General features: G+C 41.3%; 1 protein-coding gene across 1 annotated transcript; it reads left to right on the top strand.

Moving 5' to 3' along the window:
* Nucleotides 1-12,502: 12,502 nt before the first annotated feature.
* Nucleotides 12,503-14,196, top strand: junbb (JunB proto-oncogene, AP-1 transcription factor subunit b). The gene has a single exon (XM_024272825.2). It carries the CDS (start codon nt 12,790-12,792, stop codon nt 13,771-13,773), a length of 984 nt encoding a protein of 327 aa, XP_024128593.1. The 5' UTR covers nt 12,503-12,789; the 3' UTR covers nt 13,774-14,196.
* Nucleotides 14,197-16,900: the final 2,704 nt, after the last annotated feature.

The following is a 16,900-nucleotide window of genomic DNA, read 5'->3' as shown; positions in this document are numbered from 1 at the left end:
AAAGACGTACATGGATATGTTTGTGATTTTACGTCACAACTACATTTTTTTTTCAAAATGCATTTTTCAATCTGTTGCTGATTCATAATGATTTGAAAAGAGAAATACCCAGAAAAGCCATTTTGAGCTTCGTTTTCTTTATATTTGTTCTCCATCGTGTTAAAAACACCATTTTCATCAAGTTGAACCAGACAAAATTAAAATTTTGCCTCTAATTTAAGCTTAGAAAAAGCAAGATCACGGAACATTTTCCCAAAATTCTCGACATCCTCAAAACTGTTTACGATAAAATGTAATCAGATTTCTCTGCTGTTTAACACACAAATAACTGGCTGTGCCGTGCAAACAATTACACTGTAATTTGTGACCAAACAAGACTCCTAAATTGCCCAGGGAGAGTCTATATTTGGGATGGGGCTTCCTAAATGAACCGCTTAGGGTAAACTACATTAAATCTGAGGTAATTAGTCTGCCACAAAAAGACCACAACCTGCTAATTGTGCTGCTTGTGGCTGCTGTACCTTCCACAGTCCCTCCTCCACGGGCAGCAGGAGGTCTTTGTCAAACACGCAAACAATAATTGTCAGCTGAGGTGAGATCCAAAAACATGTCTGGTGGCAGTCTGATAGGGTTCGTGTGTCTGTTCAAGCTGTTCACAAGCAGAAGTGCTTTTACATATGTGAGTAACAGCGTTGCTGTGAGTAAGACGGGAGCTGTGTGTGTGCGTCCAGCGTGTGAGGGGGCTGAAACGTGTGGGTGTTGGTTGATTTTTACAGGCACTGATTCACTGCGGGGCATCCGTGTCCGGGCTTGTTTTAAGACGTCCCGGGCGTTGGCATCGGCGCTCAGCTACAGGAGCACGCAAAGGCTCCCCGAGGCTTAACAGAAGTTGCAGACGCAGGCAAAGTCGGAAAATTTGTGGTGTTTTGTGTCGACAGTAAAAGCTACGTGCGATTGTTTGCTTGCAGAAAGTGCTGGTACTGCATCTTTATCCCCAAACTATCTCCTAAACCTGCAGGATTCTGCCACGCTGACACAACCGGGATACTTGATGATTTTACTTTTTTGAAAGTCTTAGTCATTTTCCTGTCATCTAGCTCCCTTGACTTTAGTTCAGTAAAGGTGGTGACCTTCCCGTCATTCAGACATCTACCCCCCTCTTCCAAAAGGATTCCCTGATCCGTGACGTCCTGACGTCTGGATTTGAGATGTTTCATCTGTTTTTATTTGGACCCAGACATGGAGGGAAACCAGGAAGTGTTACAGACGCTGAAGATGAGACTCAACACAGACAAGAAACAATAATGGAAAGGGGATTTTTTTTTTCTTCAAAGCTTCAAAAACACACATTTCCTTTAAATTAGATTCCAATCTAGGTGTCAGATATAGTGCAGAAAAGCCTGTGAAACAGCTGTCTCCAAAAAAAAAAAAAAAAAAGAAGAAGAAAAACCGCTTGTGTTGAGTTTATGGCGTGAAAAACAAAAACAGATTAGGAACACCGGGGAGGCTGACATGGCAAAATAACTGATGTTTTGATAAAAGCCAGAGCCATGTTTGGACCATGTGGTGGAGGAAGAGAAAACGCTCAGAGGGGGAGACGGTTGCGGCTGTCTGCCTGAGCCAAACCATCACAGAGGAGACCCACTCAAAGGATCCTCCAGCTCTGCCTGTCAGCAGCAAACACTTAAGGATCAGAGACTTCTGCGGAGAGGAGGAATTCATCCGTCTTATTTTCCACCTGGAGCTCGTGAGGGTGAAATGTCAGCTGGCTCGGACAGCTGCTTTGCTGGTGTTTCTTTCTCATCGCTCTTGTGCTGCAGGCTCCACGCCTTGTACAGCCTGGAACACCAGCAACTCTTCATTTATTGTATTTTTTTTTTTTTAATTGTTAACACGATCAATGTAATTCCAGTAGATTGTGAAGGAGAAAAGCGGCGGAACCGCTTGTAATTCAATGAAAAAGCATTTTGATGTTAGCTTTCATTATTTTAACTCTGAGAAACCAATGATTGAATGTATTGATCACAGCAACGTCAATAAACATTGGAGAATTAGCTAAAAGAGTCTTTGATGAACTGGAAGGAGAAAGAATCAGGACTTTGGAGGAAGACATCCGGATCAGAACCATACGACTGGACAATTTTATGTAGCAGCAGTGAAGATTTACGTTAGTGAGTCACGTCGCTATAATAATCAGACGGGGGGATCAGGGGCGGAGCTTCTCAGCTTAGCCCCAAAAGCCACGCCCCCTCAGAGGAAATTTTGGAAACAGATCAACATGAAAAATAGCTTTTTAAGACATTTAGGTTGTGGGATTTTAGTTAAAAACTTCGTAATTATAATTAAAACACTACTTGGAATGTTTTCTTTAACAAAAAAATGTTATAGGCAGACTTTAAATAGCAAAAATTCGTATCTTAAGAAAAAATTCTAGTCATTAAGACGTTTTTTCTTAAACTAAGATTATTTTGTTATCAGAAATTTTTATTTAATAAGATTATTTTCTTCCAAAACAGAAAGTAAGACTTTTTTAACTTTCTTTTTCTTTTCCTTTTTACTTTTTTAAGATTTAGTTTTGCAGCCTAATGCCTAATGTCACTACATACATATCTTTATATATTGTATTTATAGGTTTCTTTTTTGAAATGTTTTAATATTGTTTTTTCTGTGAAGATTACAAAAATGGATTATTAAAAATTGGGTTATGTGTAGCAATCTGGAAAAACATAATTGTTTAGTTTTGTGATTCTTACAGTTTTTGACCCCGCCCCCCCATCAGAGAAGAAAACAGTCGTGTGGCCCTCACAAGAAAACGTTTGGGTGCCCCTGTCTCATGGCACGGCTGACCCCTCTGGTCACCCACCCAACTCGCTCCTTCTCCAGACAGTTTTAGGATCCTTCAGAATCTTGTTACAAAGCTGCTAAATGTTTTTTCTCAGAGCCTGAATCATAAAGTCCTTCAGATGTAAAAACGTTCATCCTGGAGTTCACCAGTAAGACAAGAAAACGATTAGAGCAGCTAAAGTAAACATGCCTCTGAGAAATGAAGACAGTAAAGCTGCCCGTGTTTATGCAGATCGGGCCTTCATATGAACGTGTTGTGCTCTTCCTCAGAACATTGCTTCAGGCATGGGTGCAGAGTCTGACGATGTGCGGGGATGTGCCCATCACTGAATCACTCATTTACTGTATCTGTTGTTTGGAATTAAGGTTGCGTAATTTGAAAGAGCCGTGTTGATAAGTTCCCTTTTAAAACTCAGATTCCAGATGAAGCCGTTTTCTGTGTTTTCTTTAAGGTTTGTAGGTGAGATCTGTGCTGAGATTAATCCTTTCTGTGGTTGTGGATGGAGCAGGAGGAGGGGAGGGACACCCACGGGCCAACACTTTCACTTCTCCCTTGATTTCAAAATTAAAACAACTGGAATTCAATCAGTTTTCTTGGTATTTGGAACTTGACCGTTTCACACTAGACATATCTTTGAGCTTTCAGCGTGAATTTCATATCGTCTTTGCACCAATATGCAACCCTTTACTAACGTAAGTTCACGCCAGAACTAAAACAAATGGGGGGAAAGTGAGTCAATTTGGTCCCGCCTCTTTTCTCCATATTTGGAACGTCCGCGGGAGGCGGAGTTAACCATGAGCTGACTATTTAGGCCTCATTTTGGGGACTGTAGAAGTCAACGGGTGACGTCAGAGATGATTCGTCTAATTATTTATTGAGTCCGTGGGATGAAGTCATGAATTGGGCGGCACCCACAAGGAGTGAAAGGCGGAGCCTCAGAGATCGAGGCATCTTACATTTTATTTAAAAAATTGTTCTTTCGTGTGCCGAGGGTAATATATTATATGGATATGGTTTACTCTGACAGACTTAAGAATAGTATGATATTGGCCCTTTAATGTGAAATGGTTCACAATACCATCACTATTACACCTTTATTACCTCTGTAGACATTTTATTTTCTCCAAGACAAGTATTTTGGAGGGAAATTTTTATGAACTTTTAAAAATATTTATCTTTGAAAAATGAAAAGCCTTGTTCAAATAAAGGTGTGGCCAGTAAACCATCAGACGACAGTGGGATTTTCAGCTTTGCATTGGCCTTACAGGAATGTTCTGTTTTGTTTACCCGTCGTACGAGTTAAATGTTTGTCCAGGATTGCCCAAAGACATTTATACGCTGGCCTGATAACCTTTGATATCACCCATTAAATTCTGCACAGTGAAACTGAAGCCTGGAGTGGGAAGGGCATGTTGACTTTGCTCCACCCACCTTAACAGCTTTGCAAAACAGTGATTGGGCGTGACAAAGCAGTACAAAGGTCGTTTGGTTCACCCATGAGTGCAGACACCTGCCAGACAAATTAAAAAAGAATTCAACCCCCTAAACGTTGCCATGAAGAGATTAAAAAGGAATACGTCAAAAAGATAATTTTGACTATATTTGACTATACTGTAAAAAGTGATAGATTGGATTAATTAACTAAAGCTCTGTAATATTCATTTTTATCAAGTTACATTTTTAAGTTGAGTAAACCATCAACTCAAAATTTTAATTTGGTGAGAAACTAATAATTTTAAATGTAACAAATGACAGAATTTTTGATAATTGATCCAATCTTTCACTCCAACCTGCCTCTAGTGGTCTTTAGTGGAACTGCAACTTACTTCCTGGTTTGTCAGTTTGCAAAAGAAAGATGAAGGTTAATATTTAGCTAATAATTTGACTATAATATTTCTAAGTTAACACATTAAAGCATGCGATTAATCAAAACAGAATCCACACGTTAATTTTTATTAATGGCCACAGGCATCCTGCCGAGCAGCTGTGAGATCAGCGTAATAAAACTCAGTCTAAAATTAACCTAAACTTTTCTTTTTCTGTGATTGATATTTTATTAAATCAAAGAGATAATACTGCAATTATTTGTAGTTTTTGGACAAAATCAATATTTTATTTTAATAAATAACGAGATGGTGAGCAGTTCAGAGTGGACAGACACGCCCCCGCCTGTGAGCAGATTCCAGCCCAGCCGACCTGAAATCCAGCTGGATCAAACTTCTCCCAAAAAAATTGTAATTATTTTTACAAACTTAATAAGGAACATTTTTGAGAAAAAAAATGACGAAAAAACAAAACAGAATTCCAGGGAAAATGTCAAATAGCAGTGCTTTTAGGAGAGAAATTCTTATTTGTGGTAGTGGAGGTTCCAAAGGGTTAAAAATAAACGCTCTAAATGTACAATTTTGAGAGTGATTTCATATTGTGATTATCTGCAGAAAATAAGTGGCTGGAAAATGCTATAACCAAAGAAAGAAAAAAAGAGATTAATTTTTTCCAAGTTTCCGATTAATTAGTTAATTTGTTTTAATCGATTCCCGGCCCTAATTTCTAACAAAACTAGTAGATGTTGCATGTCTGTTCTATTCAAATATGGCTGCACTCTGCACATGTTACCAGTCTGTCAGGGCTTGAAAGCGTAACATTTCATGGCTGTTAGAATATGTAAAAAAAATGTAATATTTAACATTTTGAGTCTTCAAAATGTTTAGTAACATTTGTGGACACTTGAAGTTCTCCAGTTGAGCAGAAGTTGCAGACCTATGAAGCTGAATTGTGACCGTGAAGCTGTGTTTCAGTGTAGTGGTGTGGGATCTAATATTCCTGCACCCCCCCACCTTCAAAAATGTCAGCTCTTTTAGTTGTTTTTACCTTTGGCCCCAAAATAATTGAACATCAACACCTATAATAACAATAAAGAAGTGAGTCAATGAGTGAAAAACATTCTTTTATCTTCACCATAAGATTGAGCTTTTTCAGGTTCCAAATAATAGAAATAAACCAGACTTGAGATTAGACGGCTAATTATGAGACAGCTAAAAAAGCTTAAATACAGTCACAAAAAGTCACAAAATAATCTATTTGTGATTCATGAAGGAGGATCTTTTTAGGCCTCAGTGTGAGGCCAGAGGTATAAAAATGTCTCTCAAAGAGAGGGTTCTGTTAAAAGCAAGAATGTGTTTAAAATAAGCACCTGATTAATGTGAAGATAAAGCAGGAGGAAAAAACAGTTAAAAACAAGATTTTTTTTAATTGAATTATCCGGAAAAGAGCATCTCAAAAAAGTCAACATCACAAAACTAGAAGCCCGAGCAAGAAGAACGGATCCCTAAATCAATTTATGAAAAACGTTCTAAAATCAGCATTTAATAACTGAAGTACTTGACAAAATTACTGATTTGGATTCCCAGCATTTTTTAATATATATATATATATATATATGTTATTTTCAAAATGTAAAATCCAGTTTTTGCAAAGAAATGTCTCATTTAAAAAATCTTTTGTGAATTTCGTGAGCTTGTGTTGAATGGAATGTCTAAAATTGTAGGCCAACAGGTGCACACTCACGCAGAAAACTATTCCTTTTCAGTGCAACAGACTGGATTTCCTTTAAAAGGCGAGGGCCGTTTGCACAATGGCGAAATTCTTTTCCTGATGCCAAACGAGACGTCTGTCAAGCCCGTCCAGTTCAAGTTGCTGAAAAAGACTGAAACTGAAAATTAAAAACCTACAAGCAGCAGCAGGAGAGGAGGAGAACATCGTCAGGCCATTATGGGATGTTGACAAAGGAGAGGATGATGATGTAAACAATGATGGAAGTCTCTATTAATAGATCTGGCAGTAAAGTGGCTTCAGCCAGAGAGGCGAAAGGATGAGAAGCCCCATTATGTCTGAATGAAGGAGTCAGCGCCTCAGTCAAGAGGGCGCTTCGCAAACAAACCGCATGTGACCGAGCCTCCTCTGCGCTCCCAACCGCCCTCTCCCGCCGCGCTGACCCCGGCTTGTTTCTGCTGAGTGGCTGTTTGGAGGAGTTGTGAAGGTCAGAGGAAAGACTCCAGAGCTGGGAGTCTTTGACCCCTCCGGTCCGCCTCGCCACTGAGTCACGGAGATGAAGCCATCCTGCCATGCTCAAAGGGCAACGTGTTGTGGAAGAGCAGACGGCAAGTGGGCCGCCGCAGCAGCAGCTCTGACAAAAGGAGGGCTGTTCGGAGGTGGGGAGCCACAATGGGACGGTTTTAGAGGAGGAGGTGAAGAGGAGCTCAGAGTTCAGCAGAAGCGGCTCATTGTGAAAGGTTGTTTTCTTCATATAAGAAATGATGGTTGTTTGTATGAAAAAACCCAACTAAATGCTCTTTTGAACTAAATTATCACTGACATGATTACAGTATCACTTTGATCATATTTTGATTTATTTTAAAATAGTTTCCAGTGGTCGTTTAATAATAATTAAGCCATTTTTAGCCAAAAACTAAAATCTGGTGTCGTTTTGTGGGCGGCGCTGTTGGTGTGGAGCAAGCCCGCCCCCACTTTCACCCGTTCACACATTCTCCCACTAGCTTACAGCCCCTCACAACCTCAACCTGTTGGTGCATTCACACTGGACCGTTAAGTGTGAAGGTTAAGTCAATGTAAAGACGTGATCTGATTCGGCGCAGTTTTGGCGGCGGGCGCGAAGAATCAGAGACTCAGCTTCGAGTGACTCAATCAAATGGTAGAAAAGGAGATTCAGGATGGGGACTTGATGCGAGGATTTTGGTCCTGGACTCCCATCGATTTTTCTTAACCCACAGGGGTTGTGGGCTTTCCGGACTGTCCCAGTTACTGTTAGGCAAAGGTGGAATACACCCTGGACAGATCACCAGCCTTTCACAGAACCAATGGAGTTAGATGGACGGATATGCTAACCAGCTGCTCTTGTGGACAGCTTAGCAAGCTAGCGATCAACGCTGAACAGACTCCGGCAGAGCGAAGTACACAGAACCCAGAGAGACTCTGAATGATCTGGTGAACCTAGACACAGAGACATGCTTATCAGTGCTTCTGCAGAACTCTCCAAAACATATAAACCCAAACTAAATGCTCAACATCATCCATGTTTTCCATGATGTGGCAACGAATGAAGTCTAGAAAAACTTTGGCGGTTGCTCCACGGCAGGACCGTCAAGGCTATAAGTGGTAAAAAAGAGGCGGCAGACACAAACCTGACGCACCTGGTGTGAATACACTGTAACATTACTAGTGCAACAAAAATCAATATTTGCACTATCCAGCCGTACAGTTTTGATCCAGATTTCAGCTCAGATGAGGAAAACAAGACGGAAATCTAGTGGATGTATCAGAATGAAACTAGGTAGGGAGCTTATGGCCCACCCGGCGTACATTTACATCACAAATAAAATCTTTTTCAACAGCATATTTTTGTCTGCTCCTGATTTACAATGATTTGTATGAAGAAATACTCTTCATCGTCTTTATTTATGTCAGGGGTGTCAAACTCAATCGCACAGGGGCCAAAATCCAAAACACACCTTAGGTCGCATACCGAACAGGATAACAGCATCTTCAGCTAGTGCTGATAGCTGAAGATGCTAAAATGGATACCTAAAAATGCTGAAGCTGATAGCTGAAAACGCTGAAGTTAATAGCTAAAAACACTGAAGCTGATAGCTGAAAACGCTGAAGTTAATAGCTAAAAACACTGAAGCTGATAGCTGAAAACTCTGAAGCTGATAGCTGAAAACGCTGAAGTTAATAGCCGAAAAAGCTGAAGTTAATAGCTGAAAACGCGGAAGTTGATAGCTGAAAACACTGAAGTAAATTGCTGAAAACCCTGAAGGCTGAAAACCCTAAAGTTAATAGCTGAAGATGATAGCTGAAAACGCTGAAGTTGATAGCTGAGAACGCTGAAGCTGATAGCTGAAAACGCTATTGCTAGCTGAAAATGCTGATGTTAATAGCCAGCTGAAATATTATCTAAGTGCCAATTAACCTAAAAACTGAAAAAAATCATTAGGTTACTCAAAACCACTAGCATGCAGCTTAAGAAATAGCTAAACTTCAAAATATCCTAAAAAACTGAAAAAAGCCTAAACTAGCCAAAACAGCTAGCATGTAGCTTAGATATAAGTTAAATTCCAAAGCCTAAATTCCATAGCCTAAAAAAAATTCAGTAAATGCCAAAATATTCCATGAATATTCAATGAAAATTTTTGAAACTTTAAAACTGCAGCTTTTTAACAATTATGATTAATAAAAAGGCAGGAAAGTTATTTCAGAATAAATCAACTTAAGTTTGAAATAACTTTCAATATTTTACTCCCCATAAAAACATTTTTTGCCAAAATTATAGAAGTTAGAAATAAACGCAAGATAACATCGGGCCATTAATAACAATAAAATAAAATGATCTGGAGGGCCGGATATAATAACTCAGAGGGCCGGATCCGGCCCCCGGGCCTTGACTTTGACACATGTGATTTATGTCCTCCATCATCAGAAAGATGTCACGAGAACATACTAAAAACACCATTTTCATCATCTTTAAATAAAACATGTCTTTAGTACTGCTTTTATCATCACTCTATGAGACAACTGATTCATTTTTTCCAGAAAAAAATGCTCTTTTATTATCTCATGTGGTGTGGTCAGAAAAATCGACTCCCACTCCACCCTGTCCTATACGTGCTGGTTCTCACACACATTTCTCTTAATCTTACGGTAAACAGCTTCCTTCCACCCCGGAGCCTTGCCTTTCCCAAACTCACCCAGGGAAGCGGAGCAGGTAACACTCAGTTGCTTTTGGCTCCCGTCCACGTGATCCTGACTGTTTAAACCAAATTTGTTGCCAAGCTTCTTGCCCTGCCCTTAAAAATTCTTGAAACACTGCCCAAAACATACTGTATTCTTCCGAAAGAGGACTATTGGTACCTCTATTGTGGGGGTAAAAAAAAAAAAAAAGCAGAACTGGAAGGAATTTGCGCAGCGGAGCACAGAGAACTCTAAATCTAAACAGACTAAACACAGAAATGACTAATCAAGATGTGACTAAGATGTTCAACTTTTTTTTTTTAGTTAAAACTTAAGTACTGAGGTGTTGAAGTAATCTAATTGTTTAAAGAGAAACTTGTCTCAAAGTTCTGCTCTCAATAAATGCTCAGAAGATTAATAGAGATCATTGTGGGCTAAAGCAGAACAGGCCGTACATCTGTCCCACCCCCCTAACCCATTTGTCTCCCTCACTGGGTGGCTAACGTGCCTGTTTTTGACAAACATTTGGCTGCGTGGCGCGGTGCCACCTCACGAGCGTTCCCGTAAACACTCATCGCTGCTGCTCGGTGCCAAAATGTCAGGGCCTGTGGTCGCCCCTCCAACCGCACAGCCGAACAAACCCCAAACCCGAGCAGAGCATCAGAAACAAGCAGCTGTGCAAGGAATTGCATTTATAAGGGAGGTGGCAAAACACTGCCAGGAAGTGCCGTTTTTCCTCTGTTTATCCAAACTCCCATGGATACTGACAAAAAGACATGGAAGTGAAGTGCCAGAGTTAAGAAAACGAGGTGACATTAAGCAAAGGGCCCAAAAATTGCCCTCCTTGGAACACATTTTGAGATGTTTCATTTGTACACACTGTTTTATTGGAAACTTAGAATTCATCTCTGTGCACATCTGTAAATAAGAGATCTATTATCAAAGCTCGGCTGCCCAGCAGGATCGCAGATTCAAGCCTCGGGGTGGAATGAGCAAAGCATCCTACCTGACCTGTTCTGTCTGCACAGGGATAAGGGATACAGAGGAGGAGGCCATTCATGCATGGTTGTGTGGGCGTTCAAAAGCGCACAAGCAGCAGGCACACAGCCGAGTCAGGTGCACTGCTGGGGAATCAAGTTTCCTTCTTCTGTGCAGCGTCCTACTTTACCTGTCAGGCAAAAAAACAGAGAAAAAGACAGAAGGCGTCTGTTGTGAAGAGGGATCAAAAAGAAGGAACTGAACATTTAGCTTGAACATGTCTTCTTCCTGTTCGTATTGACAGCAGTTTAGAGAGAAGGCAAGATGCCCGGCGTGAGCAGCATCTCAAACCTGTCAGTAGGTTTGGTTCTGGAACTGATCACAGAGTTGTCGCTGCTCTGGGCGTCATAAAACATGGTGTCAGTTACAATAAAAGGAACGAAACCCATCTATGAGATTAGGTTTCACTACCTTTACCGTTTCAACATTTGATTAAACATATTCATTTTTATTTGTCTAAATTTTAATCTAAAACCAGTTTTATCTGTTTATGAAAAACTCTTTAACATAATTGGAGATTTAATACCTAACAGATTTTTTTTTTTTTTTACAAAAAACTACAAAAAAGAATCCATAAATAAAATATATGTATTATTTAAAGACCCACTCCAATGAAAATGGTGTTTTGTGGCATTTTTCCTCATACATATATAAAGAAAATTAAGATTATTGTGAAGCGAATCAAAAAGAATGTAAATATTTACTACAGACCACAAGCTTCCTGCTCCACTCCATTCTTATGCATCCACTTGTAGGTTAATAGATCAATGAACGTCTTTGTTTTCCTCATCTGAGCTGAAATCTGAATTAAATTGGATAGCTTCAATATTGTTTGCCATTTTTTAGGGTTTGGGGCCCTGTAAGCTAGCGGGAGAGAGTGTAAACAAAGGGATGATGGGAAATGAAAAGGCTTACTCCGTGTTAACAACTCAGAGGTGAATTAACTCCTGCTGCTCTGCAGAAACTATGTCTTAGAAAATGACATGTACTTTGATTTTGCCTAAAAATGACATAATCCTAATTAAAAGACCACTTGGAGCACATTTAGAATAGATCAAAAGATGATCAGAGTGGGTCTTTAATCTTTTTTATAAACTCTTATATTGATAATAGACAAAAAAAGAGATATTTTTAGCAAAACAATGCCCATTAATAACATTATTCATCAATTTAATTGGTTTAGACAGTCATTATCTTAGAGAATATTGATTTTACTAATAGATTTCACACTCTAGGTGTCATGTAAGACATAAAAGTCTCCCCTGGTGGATATTTTCCGGGTCAGTTCCCTTCTCCTGAGCCAGAAAGTCCCCAACTTCCAGACACATGGACAGAGTTAATGCTCAAACTGGAATGCTGCTGGAAGGAAGCCGGAGAGGGCGTGGCTTTTCGCTATCTCTCTCGTGGAGGAACTCTCGCGTCATCTTGCCCATATAAGGTATGTCGACTTCCTCTACTGGACCGCTCATTATATGTATATTAGAATAAATATTTTATATATATTAATGTTTTTCAAGCTAATTTATTCATTTATCCTTAAAGTTTAATTGATAAGTATAGAAATTAGGCTCGTTTTTAATGTTTAGAAGACATAAAATGAATAAGGAAAGAAGTCAGGAGCTGAAATTTGATTTTATAGACACATTTTGATATATAACTGCGCTAAAATCGGGTTTATTTAACGTTTTTGGTCTTTTTTTACCCCGTTGCTGTCCTCCCTCGGCGCGGTCTCGTGCCTACAGGCTTGTTTACAGTCGCCTCTTCCCGGCATCCGCGTCACTCAACGCGACGTCACAGGGCGGGGACTTGGACCACTCGGCCAATCAGGACGCCGCGGGTGTCACGGGTGCATATAAAGATGACTCCTGGCCGTGGCTGAGCACACCTAAGCGGGAACCACGGGCTGAAAGTCCACGATTCAGGGTTTGAACTTGAACTTGAACTTGAGAGGAGCGTGAAAACATCCGGAGAAGACGCAGAGATTTGTGGGACTTTCGCTCTTTTTTATCTTCAAGTGATTTATTTATTTTTTTGACTTTGTGGACACTGTTGAGAGAGCCCCGTTCGGTGCATGCTCTCTGCTGACACAGCTTTTGTTGATTATCCAGAGACTGTATTTCTGTGAGCGGCTGGTAAGCTCCACTTTTTCCTACGACTTTATGTCTACAAAGATGGAACAGCCTTTTTATCATGACGACTCTTTTCTGGCGGCTTACGGCCACTCAGACGCGGCAATGCACGACTACAAACTGCTAAAGCAGAATATGAATTTGAACTTGACAGAGCCGTATCGCAGCGTGAAAGCCCAGCTGAGAGCCGACGACCCGTACCAGGGCGCGCAACAGGACGTGGGGTCTCTGAAGCTGGCATCCCCAGAGCTCGAGCGGCTCATCATCCAAAACAGTAACGGTGTGATCACCACCCCCACCCCGGGTCAGTACTTCTACAACCGGGGCATCACCGATGAGCAGGAGGGCTTCGCGGAAGGGTTCGTGAAGGCGCTGGACGAGCTCCACAAGATGAACCAGATGCCCCCTCCTAACGTGTCCATCGGAGCCGGTGGAGTGACGACGTGTTCGGGGGCGGCCCCTAGCGTCTTCGGCACCCCTCTGCAGCCGGAGACTCCCATCTACACAACGCTCAACGCCTACTGCCCGAACACGAACCTCTCGTCTGCGTCCAGCTACCCCACAGCCACCATCAGCTACCTGCCGCCTCACCAGCAGACCCACTCTCAGACCACGACGCACGCCAACCACCACTTCCAGCACGCGCTCCCTGGCTCGGGGCTCCACCCGCAGCGGCTCGTTACCTTGAAGGAGGAGCCCCAGACCGTCCCTGATCTCATCAGCAGCGACGGCTCTCCTCCGATGTCCCCGATCGACTTGGAGACGCAGGAGCGCATCAAGGCGGAGCGCAAGCGGCTGAGGAACCGGCTGGCGGCCACTAAGTGTCGGCGGCGCAAGCTGGAGCGCATCGCGCGGCTGGAGGAGAAAGTGAAGGTCCTGAAGAACGACAACGCGGGGCTCTCCAACACCGCGTCGGTGCTGCGGGATCAGGTCGCCCAGCTCAAGCAGAAGGTCCTGACGCACGTGAGCAGCGGCTGTCAGCTGATGCTCACCAGCAAGATCGAAGCGTTTTGAGAAAACAGACTACTAAAGGACTGAAAAGTGCTAACACTGGAGTCATGGTCTGCATGCGCAGCACTGGAACCCCGGCCGATGCTGCCGGCATCACAGGCCCGAGTCAAGACGACTCGGCCGCTTAGACTGATTGAATTGGTACTTCCGGATGCTGGACACCGCTCTTAGGACCATTCAAAGCAGGGCAGCATCCAGAGACTGAGCAGGCGGGCACTGGCCCCGCGCCTCGGGTTTACTAATGGTAGAAAATGGGAATAATTATTGTACCTTTCTGACCCTATTGTCATTCAATGCTGCATTTATTCAGTATGTAAATTATTTTTGTTTACCTGGTTGATCCAGGCAAACTGATGTCCAATGTTTACAGTGTCTTTATTTTTTATTTGTGATGTGTATTTAAGTAAAGTGTTTTCCAAATGAAAACTTTTCTTCTTGGTTTTATTCATATTTTCACATGATATTATATAATAAGGAGCACACATATATTATTTCCTGACATTCTACAGACACTCCTACTTTCTGTTGTCATTGTTTTTACGCACGAAACGTAGCTACGTAGGTAGGCCTTTCCTAATTACGCAAGGGGCTGTCCATATATGGGCAAGTTGGTGACTACTTCGTCACAAGGGAGGATTTCTGGGAACCCCCGCCCAGGTAATGCAGACTGGTTTCATCGCAATCCCTCCTCGTGCTGAACAGATACCGTCTGAGAGCTCCGGAGGGGCGGTGGAATTTCCTCTCAGCTGTTGCGCAACTTTACACCGAACTGCCGCGCACCCAATGGAGCAAAGAGCACACGACTTATCAGGTGGATGGGCGGAAGTTTTCCTTAGTGGAGTTACAGGAAATGCATGGCTTAAAAAACAACACTTTTATAGGTATAAATCAACTTTGCGCAAAACGATGAAGAATATTAACCCATTTCAGGAATGTTTGATGTGGGATGGCCTGAGGAGAGGCGTGCGTGGGCGTGGGCGGCAGGGGCAAAAACAAAAAGTGGCGCAAGTTTAAAAAGTCCATTTAAAAAAGAGAAAATAAATACAAAAGAATCAAAGCGAAAGTGTGATCGCAAACACGATGGAAGACGTTCTTGTTGTTTTAAGTTGAAATAAAACCATGACCTGTGTCCTGGAGGAACTGTGGAAAGTGGTCGCCAGAGCGTGGAGGGGGATTTCTGTCCAACTGACGCACACAAACAAATCCGTCTGGTTCAGGGGCCGCAAAGAGCGACCTGTCTGTCTATGACAGCAAAGGCGCCCACGAAACCCACTTCAAACGACTCCAGGAGGGAAAGAGAGCTGCGGTCGGTGCGCTCTCACCTTGACATGTTTTGGAGACAAAACCTTTAAAGTTTTTTTTTTCTTTTTGCCTTAATAGTGTAATTTCCATCAATAACAACTCCTATTTTTGCCGTGAACATGAAAATAGAAACACCCACACAGGTTCTCGTTTTCTGCCTTTTCAGCACTCTTATCAAGGGGATGTACATTTGTTTTTTTTAGTGCGTGTTTTTCTTTACCTAACATAATATAAACGATTAAACTCTCCTGCATCACCTCAATCTCACATCCGAGCGCAAAGGTCTCCATTTACGCACACGGCGCGGGCCCGAGTGTTCCACCGCGCGTAAAACAGGGCGCACGAGCGCCAGTTAAAGCCAAAAACACCGGCTCTCGGGGCGCTTTAGTGCACGGCCCACACCAAGTGTCTGTGGGAACATCTGTGATGTGAACATTGACGTATGAAGAGCTCTGGTGGGTTCGAATTTTCCTCCAGTCGAGCCCCCTCCTCTCCCCCCTCATCTTCTGTTCTCTCCTCGAGCACCATGAATATTCCTCCCACCCTGCAGCAGCCATCTGAGCCGCTTTGAATCACTGCTTAGGCGGGTAATTAGACGTGATTTGGGATGGCGGTGCTTTTTATGTGGCCTAGATTGGGGAAAGTTCTCAGCAGTCGTGGAGAGTGACTGGAATCGTGTTGCGCGGGGGGGGAAATGGGGGAAAAGTCTGAAATATGACTTAAATGTTTTGAAATATATGTCAGGTTATCTTAAGGAAATTCATAAAGTTTGTCTTCATGTAACAGAAGCAGCTCCTCCACCAGACAATACTTCTTCTTTAAAATACAGGCCGCGGGATTCTGGCATTTAAGTGACATTTTGAAATATATTTCTAGTCTAATTTATGCTGAAGAGAAGAGGCCCTTTGAGTTCACACTTTCTGAGTCACAGGAAGGGACTTTGTCTGTGGGCTTATTACGCCACCTACTGGAGAAACGTAGGCAGTGAAGAGAGATCCATCCTCATCAGAAGCTGCTGGATCCCTTTATAACCAATAAAGCTGTGCAGGAGGTGCTTCAATATGTATGAGGAATCTTTTCTAAAGCTACATTAGCAGCAATATTTGTGTTTTTTAAGCCTCTTTTAGGAAAAAAAAAAAAATCAATTTTCATTTTTCAAACACAAATTTTCACCTTTTAATTATAATTTTTACATTTACTAAACATTCCGTTAAAAAGTTAAATATCAAACTCTAATCTGTTTGATTTTACTTAAATTTCTATTTAACAAATAAATATTAAGTTATGAAGCTTAAATATTAAGTTTAGAAAAAAATATCTAAATATTTAATTTGCAAACTACATTTTTAATTTAAAAAATTTATATTCAGTTTGCAAATTAAATTTCTATATAAAATAAATATTTAGCTTAAAATTAAGGTCGGAAATCGATAAAAAAAATAACTAATTATTCGCAACTGGAAAAAATTAATTGCTATAGATTGCAATAATTTTTGTTTTTTTAAGTCTTAGTATTTGCCGACAATTTATTATCTGTGAATAATCACAATATGAAATCCCACATGAAACTCTTAATTTAGAACATTTATTTTTAATTACTGCTGTCAATCAATTACAATACAAATGTGATTAATTGTACTTTTGTGTTGGGATTGATCACGATTAATCTCAATGTTTTACCAGGTAAAATGTATTTGTACAATACAGAACCGGACCTCAGATCAAATATTCCGCTTTTGGTGCACTGTAAAAAAAATTTTTTGCTTTTAGTTCTTTCAACCTATTTTTGTGAGTCAGGTCAACTAAAATTTTTCAAAAAGTAGAGACA

Source organism: Oryzias melastigma, linkage group LG8, assembly GCF_002922805.2.
Source record: "Oryzias melastigma strain HK-1 linkage group LG8, ASM292280v2, whole genome shotgun sequence".
NCBI lineage: Eukaryota > Metazoa > Chordata > Actinopteri > Beloniformes > Adrianichthyidae > Oryzias > Oryzias melastigma.
Note: the sequence above shows the minus strand (reverse complement) of the source record. Positions and strands in the feature narration are given on the sequence as shown.

Excerpts from the sequence above, each read along its gene's own strand:
- junbb (XM_024272825.2), top strand. The coding sequence starts at position 12,790 with ATGTCTACAAAGATGGAACAGCCTTTTTATCATGACGACTCTTTTCTG.